Genomic DNA, 11,046 nt, shown 5'->3' on the forward strand with positions numbered 1-11,046 from the left:
TTCTCACAGTTGCTGAGGGTCTCTCACACACCTCACACCACATAATGAGGGCAAAAAGGCAGAATCAAAGGTTCCTCTCATGTTTGCACTTGAGACTTTCATTTTAAGACAGAAAAAGTATCTACTGTATGTTGTGTTGTATTATATTGCATTTAAATAAATACAAGAGAGGGTCCTGCACACTTTCCGTCATAGACTCACTTTATTAATGACATTTCTGTCGTCAGACCCTCGTCAGGCAAAGTTAACATATGTGACAATCAGAGGGGCCCGAGAGGAGCCTTATTGATTTATTGATTTCACCTTATTATCTGCATGTTTTTCTGAAATTTGTTGACATAACAAAACACAACATAGATTACATCAGACGCTGTGAATAAGTGCTGCGGTGCAATCAATCGATTCGCTCCCGTTTACGTTCAGAGCTTACACAGGAACACCGAGGCCTGTTTACCACCAACGCTCTCGTTTGACCGTTTCACAGACTGAGGGACAAACACATCTGTGAACCTATTCTATCGTTTGGTGAATTTACTGTGCATGTTTACAAATGGAAGAAATGAATATCATGTTTTGTTTTTGTATTTGAAGAGCCCATTGTCCTCGATATGTTTCAGGAAAGTGTTGCCGACTTCCTCCGATTGTGGAAACGGTGTTAATAAAGTTGTTGTTATTTTACACAATGTTGAAAGTAAAAAAGAATATAAGCTGCACATACTGTATGCATTTATTAAAGAAAATATTGGATTGCATTATGATGTATATATTCTATATTTTGTGACGCAGTAACAGAGAATGTTTGATTACAATCAATATCTTTCAGACTCTGAGTTGTTTGGATTCTAATTTTTTTTAATTTCTAAACAAAACTCTTATGATTCTTCCACATTATTCGGTGACTCTGACAGCAGAGGGATTTATGATGATACTGAATCTAGTGTGTGAAGCTGTCATCGACACCTTACTGCTGACATTGATTATCAAACAGCACCATCTCGCCCCAACGTCTCTGGGTCCCAACATCTGGTCCGGGGCCCCCTCCAGGGGTCGTCCATGAGAGGGATACCAACATTCAAACAAAGTTGGCTTTTCATTTCCCTCCTTTATATTGTGCAATGGGTGCAAAGTTTCCTCGCTGCATGTTTGTAATTTCCTACTGTCATCACCATACGGACGGTATGAGGTCATATCTTTAACCTCACACTCTTTGGCATGAAAAAGGGCCCCTGAACAGCTCAAGGATTTTTTTAATTGGCTGCTCGCTATCAGAGCTGCTGTGGGACAGAGGGAGAGTGACGTGGAGGCAGAGGCAGTGATTGGAGGGCGGACTGGGCACTATAAGGGGAGGGTGGATCGGACCGAAGCTTCCAAAAGAGCAGGCGGACGCAGATCTGGCACCGCAGGACGCGCACAAGTCAGTGGAGTCAGTCCGCCTCCGTCGTCCTTCATCATGCAGCCAGCGAGACGCACAACTCGGCAGTGACAAGTGTTTCCAAGGTGGCGAGTGTTCATCCGCTTCAGCGAGCAGACTGTGCGCAAAGAGCGAGACCAAGGACGAACTGTGCAAACTTTTCACTTTTCTTCTTCTTCTTGGAGCCGAAAACAGGCGGAAGTTGAGCGTTTCTGTTGGATTTTTATTTCATTTTTTTTATTTAAAAGGGGGATATTGTTTTTGGTCCAAGCCTTTTCACCAACATGGAGTACACGTCATCCCCGAAACCGCAGCTCTCATCCCGGGCAAATGCTTTCTCCATAGCCGCCCTGATGTCCAGTGGGAAGCCCAATAAGGACAAAGAGACGGAGGAGAACACCATCAAGCCTCTCGGTAAGGATGCAAGAGGGCCAGACCGGCAAATGACATAATACTAATAAAAAAGTGAATTCAGGTGAATTGGTGAGCAAGACTGCAGCTTAAAGTTGTTTTACGCAACAACAACAAAAAAGCCCTGAATGATTTAAGTGAGGAAACAGCAGCAGCAGAGAATAAAATAGATACAAGTTTAATAAATACAATAATCCACCAGTGTTACAACATACTGATAAAATAAAAAATGGGCAAATAAATGAACTACAAACTGCCCGATGACACTGAGGTAAAACACGAACAGCCAGGCTTCTTAATATTGAACCTACAAATATATGAATGTGTAAATAAGGTGACAGAAAACATCTGCAACATCCCCATAATTTCACAAATAAATATATAATATATAAATAAATAGGCAGTTATATTTACCAGTGCGTGATTGTTTTAAAATGAAACTCTTTCGATTTTTAAGCAAATAATCATGCATTAAAAACACAAAATGAAAAGGTTAAGAAGGTGACTGCAGAGCTCGGTTGACACAGTGATGTGAGTTTTTAGTGCATCATCCGAAGTCACGGGCTAAAATAAAATAAATAACACTTCACTGGAATTAGTAGCAGAGTTCTGCAAACAGTCAAGATCAATCTGAACGTCATTTTATTTTCTGTCTAATAATCAACTTATGTGTCGTTTGAAGCTTTCAAGTGTTCCAGAAATCCACTGCTGCACCAAATATCATTTTTATTTAAAAAAAATAAAGCATAAAACACTGGCCGAACAGTCACTTTATTTATTTATTTTTCTCGCATATATTATTTGAGTGAAATTGTAAAACAAGTTTCTTTCCCCTCAACGATAAACACGCGTTATAGATTTAAATACCAAATGCAATAACAACAATGATAATTATAAAGGGAAATATTAACACGTATTACAGACAATTCGATGAGCTGCTCACTGACTTCACCAACATGTATTTCTCTTTGTACTCCTCGATGACACAGAGCTGCTGCTCTCTCTGATCACAACACATGTAAAGAAGATATCTTTTTTAAATCCTCTTCACATGTCTGTTTATTTCCCCGTTTGCTTCAACAAACAGAACAATTTGTGGAGAAGTCGTCCTGCAGCCAGCAGTCTCTGGCTGACCTGTCGTCCCTGGATGGGCACGGTGACTTCAGCGGGAGCGCGCCCGCGGTGTGCACGGAGCCGCTCATCCCCACCAATCCCGGAATCCCGAGCGAGGAGATGGCGAAGATCTCGTGCACCTTGGAGACCAAAGAGCTGTGGGACAAATTTCACGACCTCGGCACCGAGATGATCATCACCAAGTCTGGAAGGTAAACGGGTCGACTGTCTTTATTTTATTATAATTAATCGAATTATTCTCACTCTTCTTCTTCTTCTTTTATTACTATAATAAGAACAATAATAATGAGTATTATTTTTGTTAGTCCCATATGACTTTAAAAAAGCAATAAAAATAGTAACAATAATGCACAATTAACATAATACACAACATGCTTGATAAGATACATTTTACTGTAAGCGACACGTGTGCACATTGTTTTCGTTATGGATGAATGCTGTTATCGCAAATTAACGAAAAAACAATAACGTCTCTTGTCCTAACGTGGTGTTCAGGGGCACTGTCACATTTTCATTGTGCATCTTAAAGAACCTGCTCATCTGCATCTCTGTGAGTTTTCCGCAGACACACGTGACCTGAAGACGTTACACCAACGTGCCGTCGTTTGAAAGCTACACCTTAATGTTTCACTGACTTAAGAAAGAGCAAGCTAGGTTACGAACATATATGTGTGGATGTCCACTTGTAATAAATAATAATAACACATAATGATTTGATATATTACCAGTTTATGCACAACGTGGCCTGTGCGTGTACATGCAGGACATAAAAGCCGAGTTGCAGCATATGGACAATGAGGTCATGCAGTTTAAGCAACAGGGTTTTTAATAAAAAATAAAGAAACAAAGAAACATGAAAGGTATTTGGATCTTTCGAGTAATTTGATACTTTAGTAATTTGACTAAATAATAAATGATCGAAATGATATGTCTCGAAAGTAGCATTTAGGAAATAAAATGTATAAATATTTGATAGAAAAATCCAAGAAACTCCCAAAATGTATAGACTCTGTATAGACTCTTAGAACACAAGACACACACGAGCAAATATGATTTATAATTATTCATATGTAATTATTATTATTGTTATTAATCATAATAGCAATGAATGTACCAACAATTATCAACAATCCTAATACAATTAATAAAACTAAATAATAAACTATAATTATATATTAATTATTACGTCACCTGTCACTGCTCCATCAGGAGGATGTTCCCCACCATCCGGGTCTCTTTCTCCGGGGTGGACCAGGACTCCAAGTACATCGTGTTGATGGACATCGTCCCAGTGGACAACAAGCGGTACCGGTACGCCTACCACCGCTCCTCCTGGCTGGTGGCCGGCAAGGCCGACCCTCCTCTGCCCGCCAGGTACACCGACTCAGCCTGCACACCTTTAGTGCATTAAAGGCGCTCAATGGAAGAGTCAAAGCATGATGCTTTTCTTCTTTATGTTTGTCTCATTTAACATTCATCGGATACTTTTTAAAAATACGAACGCGTCCCACCTTCACAGAAGTAACTGTTGTGTTGTTGTGAAAATGAAACTTCAACAACAACTCGTGAAGAGGAACCGGGGAGACCAAAGAGCTCCGCTAGGCCACCGCCTGTAATGGAGACCGATGAAATAATTGAATCTTTCCCAGGAAGCATCTGGAAACAGTCCTGCCGCTGATTGATGTCATGAAGATGTCAATTCAAGCAATAAGCCAGCTGAAGCCGTGTTTGTTCTCAGCATTAGTCACGATAGATGCCATGCGCTCAGGCAATGACAAGAGGCCATGCACTTGGTATTTTATTTTCTGCGAATTTGTGGGTTTGGCTCGAAAGTTTTATATTCTACAGTTTAAAAGTTGCACACGATGAATATGCACATTTTAATGTGCTGATTTCAGTTGCCTGCGTTTAGACTCAACACACAAATAAATAAAGACTTCTTTATTTATTTCCCTCTGAAAATGTTATTCCTGATTTTGTGTTGGTAAATATATTATTGAAATAAAGAAGGAGACTCGTTTTGTGTCCGGGTGGGTTATGAAAGGACTCGGACTCACGAGCTCAGTGTTTAAAAAGATCCTGGTTAAAAGCGTGCATGACATGCAGTTATAATTCCCATCATAAATAAACGTCCAAGTAGCCTATTTTGAAAACTGACGAATGCTTCACAGACAACAGAATAAAGCTTCTTTGGCAATGTTCACCCGTTAACTTCGCTGATTGGGTATTGAACGTTCGCTTCGAACGCCTCTCAGCCAATCACAGCTGAGGATGTGACCCTCCGTTCTTCTCCTTCTTCTCCTGCAGGCTGTACGTCCACCCGGACTCCCCGTTCACCGGAGAGCAGCTCGTGAAGCAAATGGTTTCCTTCGAGAAAGTCAAGCTGACAAACAACGAGCTGGACCAACACGGACATGTGAGCACGTGCTACGTTATTCCTCCTTTGTCTCATATTTTAACCCTCGTTATCAGAAGATATCGACTTAATTGCCCGTTAAAACAAACAAAGCTTTACCTCTGTCAGGTTTAAAGACCGGGGTGACGTTATAATTACTCCTCCGACAAGAGCAAATCGCTGCTTTAATCCTCCTTTCACTGGAGGCACCACGCCAAGCTCACAGGCAGAGCAGAGACACATCTCAGAACCAAAAACATCCACCGCTCATCCAATAATTAGCCAGCGAGGGGAAACAAGGTGGTTATTATCTTCAAGTGTGTGTGTGTGTGTGTGTGTGTGTGTGACACGTGACACGTTTTCCAAATATAGCTCCTGACATGAAAGATACCAAAACAAACAGTGGTGAAAAACATGATAAAATACATTTAAAAATGCTGTACTGAAGCCTATATGCATTTTATTATTTATTTGTGACTTTTGTCAGAAACATATTCTTGTATTTTCATTATTTCTTTATTGATAGTAATCCATGTATTGAATAAACAGTAGTTTGTAAAAGAGATATTAAGCAGGTTTTGGATATGTTTTAACAAATATTTTACGAGGTAAAATTATACTAACGTTGCTTGTTTTAAGTAGAATTAATGCAGTTATACCTCCCCAAAAAATGTACATGAGGTCATCCATATTTTAAAGAGCAGGAATTAATATTTATTAAAATTCAGAAACAATATTTCCCATAATTCGATGACCAGAGAAACTTTTGTTTCATTTTTTTCCGTCTGTGTAATTATAAATGCTGCTGAAGCCTTGACATCTGGTAAAATATAATTGAATAGTCTTCTTATTAATTATCTATGTATTAATAAGCAGAATATGCAACAAATGTATTTACAGAGAGACGTACTCAAATGAATCTATGAATAAGTTAAATGAAATAGAATGTGCAGCTAAAACAGAGGTAACCTGAAAGTAATACAAAATAAAATATTATTCTGTCGAAAATATAAACACCCAAAAAATAATAAAAATCCGCTGAATGGACAAATTATTTGTCAAGACTACCAATTACTTTTTTAACAGTAAAAACTACAGTAACTATAATAACTTTTTGTCGTTTATCAACTGAAATAATCAGTCAACATTCAAGTAGTGAAACATAAACATAAATTATACTCCTAGAAAACCTGCATTCTTTAGCACCTATCGTATTGTGTTAAAACACACACACACACACACACACACACACACACACACACACTTGGTATTAAGAGTCCTGAGTCAGCGGTTTAGACGATGGATATTAACAGTGTTCTGGGCTGCAGCCAGACAGGAAAGCTGCTGCTTTAGTGTTAACAACTTTATCTGTTCACACTCCTCCCTCTCTCTCTATATTCACCTCGTTCCACCATCGTTTTAATATTCGTCTTTTCTTCCTCTTGTTTTCTGTCTCTCTCTCTCTCTTTGTCGTTCTTCTCCTCCCTTTAGTCAGTTGGTCGGATACAAACGTTTTCCATTTCAAATGTTGTGCAAGTCAGAGTCCGGAGCAATGAAGAAGATGATGCCATTCTACAAACGTGTCTACTGTTGCAGTTTTATTTATTTACAGATGTCTTACTTTTTATTTTATTCTTTATATTTTGTTTGTTTGTTGACAATATTTGAACGTGTTGATGAAATACTAAATATCAGGAATAGAATGATGAAGATCTGGAGCAGGAATCCAGAGAACCGTCTCAACGTGAGGTCCCTTTAGTCGATCACATCTCACCGTCTTCATCAGCAGATGTATGGATGTTGAAATCACCATTATTTTTGGAGCACTTTAAGTTGCGTTAGTTTGACTGCAAACATATCTAAATGCATAAAGTATACACTGCACCTGATTTTACTCTACTTCTTTTTGGTAGACTTCAGGAAAACCGGATGAAATGTGGATTCTTTTTTCAGTTGTTTAGTCTATAAAATGTCAGACAACAGAGAAAAATGACTTCATTGTCGTGTCTGTCTGTTGGTCGCCCCTGACAGTGTGACTGTTGAACCTGTACATTTCCCATTGACCGCCATTGATCGGGGCTCTGCTTGCGTTCTGCAGATCATCCTCAACTCCATGCACAAGTACCAGCCGCGGGTCCACATCATCAAGAAGAAGGACCACACGGCCTCCCTGCTCAACCTAAAGTCCGAGGAGTTCCGCACCTTCGTCTTCGTCGAGACCGTCTTCACCGCCGTCACGGCCTATCAGAACCAGCTGGTGAGTGATTGACGGCTGACGGGGACCAATGGGCACGGGTCCTCTTTTTCTTCTTCTTTTGGATCAACTGCCAAATGCTGCTGTTGGTTCCCAAGACATTTTAAAACAATATTTTTGCTACAAACTCCATTTGAGCGATTGTCAGACACATATTGAATCAATATTTAGGTTCATATAAGTATCAGAGGTATCTGAAGTGGTGGAAGCAGTGTTCACATCTCTTACTCGAGTATGTTGAGACAAGCTGGGTGAACGACACAGGACGCGGTGACACATCAACTCTTTTCTCTCCGGCTGCGTTTCTCAGATCACCAAACTGAAGATCGACAGCAACCCGTTCGCCAAAGGCTTCCGGGACTCGTCACGGCTCACGGACATGGAGAGGTACAGGGGATTCTGGGTCCTGCACGACATGTTTACAGACCACGATCAACACAATGAGGGAGGAGTGTGTGTGTGTGTGTGTGTGTGTGTTAGATATCCTGCTGCTTATTATTAAACACAGAGGCTACTGCATTGATCCATGTCTGCTGGTGTCAGAATGAAACAGATATCCATGTTACAGGCTTTATCACCTCTCCTTGATTTAATTTATTTATCGTATTTCTTTCGAACTTTGTTCATTTTCACTCTCTTCTTCTTTCATGTCATTTCTTTCTTTGCTTCTTTACATCTTTTCTGTCTAATCTTTTATCTTTTTAGTCCATTCCTTCCTGATTTCATTTCTGGTCTCCTCTTTCCTTCTTATATTTCTCGTCCTTCTTCTCTTTCACTCGTTCTTTTCTCTCTTTTGTTCTTATCTTCTTGTTTATCCTTCATTACATTTTTCATTCTTTTTGTCTGTTTTGCTGTCCTTCCTTCTTTCTTTGTCATTCTCTCTTTTCTTGTTCTTCTTCCTCTCTTCCACTGTTGTCTTTTTTTCTTATTAGTCTCATCTCTTCTCATTGTCTTTTTTCCTGTCGTCTTTCTTTCACTCTTTCATTTCTCGTCCTATCTTTCTGCCTTCTCTTCTGGTCTTCTATTCTTCCCATTCTTGTCTTTCCTTTCCTCCAGCTCTCCTTGTACAGCTCATCTTTTTTCTTTCATTCAATCGTTCTTGTCTTTTGCTCTTTTTTACATCTCGTTTTCTCTTGTTGTTGTCTCTGCACTTTTCTTTCATACTTTCATTTGTCCTTTCTTTCTTTCATTTCCCCTACACTGTAGAAGTGTGTGTGTGTGTGTGTGTGTGTGGCATCTGTCTCATGTAAAATATGGTACAACACATGAAGCAGTGATAATACGATAAAGTACGCACACACACACACACACACACACACACACAGTTACAGTTACAAATCCCCATCCAAAGGATTTTTATGGACGCTGCCAAAACACACACTTCTCGTAATTCCTGATGCCGGCACTACGGCCAAAATCAGCTGACTAAATCAAACCATCTGCCCATTTCCCTCAATCAAACATCCCAAACCAGAGACGACCGAATCTGAGCCAGACCCCCCCCCCCCCCTCTGTCTTTCTCTTTTTGAGGGCTGTGAATTAGACCTGATCAATTGATCTTCGGGGAGCTCCAGAAATCGCATTAGTCTGGAGTCGGCCACTGCACTAACACACACTATAATTCAATCGGCTGCAGTGACTGATTGAAACCAGCATGGCCCACTACGCCCCCCCCCCCTCCCCTTGCCTCCCTCCTGCCCTGCCGTGCATTGTGGGAGTTTGCGGTGGCCTCTGTGCCGGAGAGGCCCGGCGCTGATAAAAACACACACATTTGTACTCCTCTGCTGACAGATATTGCACTTTCCTAACCTAATTGGAGGGGCGGGGGCTGCTAATGTGGACGCATGGCTCGCATGATGCAGACCACTTGCCTGCCCCCCCCCCCCCCACACACACACACACACGCACACACACACACACACACATGCTCACTACCTCCCCTAACAATTTGTGTCACTGTGTTTGAGAAGTGCGATCTGACAAGACTCAAATGAGCTAATGCACTTTGTGGGATGGTAAGCGTACACACACACACACACACACACACACACACACACACACACACACACACACGCCCAAACCTACATGCACAGTCTGCACAAACAGAGTGGTCACACTCATGTTCAGACATGTAAACATAATATTACATGAATACAAAGAAATATGCCGAGACATAATAAAAAAAACTGGTGTTACACTGAAAATCTGTGACCACAATGTGTGACACTTAAGAGATGAAAGTATTGACGAGTTATTGACGAGTCCGAGTATTTAACAGGTCACAGATTGCATGAACACAATACATGAAGGTCATACCAGATATTACGAATAATGTTCAAGTTGAATTCTTGGTAACTTTTTACAACATTTCATCAGATCCCACAATTTAACTTTTGTCTGTCAGAAACAGGAATGTGTATCGGGGTGCAACTCCACAAAATGAAAACCTGAAATGGGAAAAAAGAGATTTATTTTGGGGCTCTCTGTTGGACTTTTGCTGCAGGGAAAGTGTTGAGAATCTGATCCACAAGCACTCGTATGCCCGGTCGCCGATCCGAACCTACGCTGGCGACGAGGAGAACCTGCACGACGACGGACACGGTGGACTCACCAGAGGTGAGTCACCTCAGCACAGACAGGAGATGAGGGAATGCTGTGTTCGGCACCGACTCAAACTGTGTTTTTGGAGCAATGTGGCACAAAGGAAGAGGAAGTTTATTTTATTCTTTTCATTGTATGAGTTAAAAACAAGAAAATATAAAGAATATTAGCAGCTTCGTCCTGAGTATGTATGACCCTGATATTCACATCCTCCCGTGTCCTGCAGGCTCTGCGTTCACCGCCTCAGACAACCTCTCCTTGAGCTCCTGGGTCACCACCGCTTCGGGCTTCTCGGGCTTCCAGCACCCACAGTCCCTGTCGGCCATGGGCTCCGGCTCCCTGCCCCACCCCATCCAAGGCTCCCTGCCCCCCTACAGCCGGCTGGGCATGCCGCTGACGCCCACCGCTCTGGCTGGAACCATGCAGGGCAGCGGGCCGGCCTTCCCTTCCTTCCACATGCCCCGCTACCACCACTACTTCCAGCAGGGGCCCTATGCCGCCATCCAGGGACTCCGCCACTCCTCCACCGTCATGACGCCCTTCGTATGACTCCGTCCTGGGGAGGAGTCGGCCCATCTTCACTCTGATCCCCAATCAACCAGTTATTTCTCCACTGCGGCTCATCACTCCTCATCCTGTTTGTATCGTCCCCCCCTGGTCTTTGTAAATAGTTCACCTGCAGGCGAAGAGGATGTGGCATACTGATCCACAACATTCAGAAAGTAGGAGGACTGTGTGCGGACACATCGGCACGTTTGAACACTTTAGTGACATTGTACAAACTGCAGCCTCAAAACAAACTATAAAACCAAATGCGAGACGAGACAAGGAGCATGTTTG

The 11,046-nt window shown here is 41.7% G+C and overlaps 1 protein-coding gene across 2 annotated transcripts; it reads left to right on the top strand.

The window, feature by feature from the left end:
• Positions 1–1,695: 1,695 nt before the first annotated feature.
• tbx20 (T-box transcription factor 20) lies at positions 1,696–10,755 on the top strand (the record flags this gene model as incomplete). Of its 2 annotated transcripts, none has more annotated exons than XM_079275772.1 (8): positions 1,696–1,825; positions 2,910–3,147; positions 4,166–4,330; positions 5,264–5,372; positions 7,450–7,608; positions 7,916–8,064; positions 10,109–10,221; positions 10,433–10,755. In XM_079275772.1, 8 exons carry the CDS (start codon positions 1,696–1,698, stop codon positions 10,753–10,755), a joined length of 1,386 nt encoding a protein of 461 aa, XP_079131898.1. The 2 variants fall into 2 exon arrangements, with proteins under 2 accessions (XP_079131898.1, XP_079131899.1); XM_079275773.1 differs by having other exon boundaries at positions 7,916–7,992.
• Between the last annotated feature and the right edge of the window lie 291 nt (positions 10,756–11,046).

The sequence above is a fragment of the Melanostigma gelatinosum genome (assembly GCF_949748355.1).
Source record: "Melanostigma gelatinosum genome assembly, chromosome: 9".
Lineage (NCBI taxonomy): Eukaryota > Metazoa > Chordata > Actinopteri > Perciformes > Zoarcidae > Melanostigma > Melanostigma gelatinosum.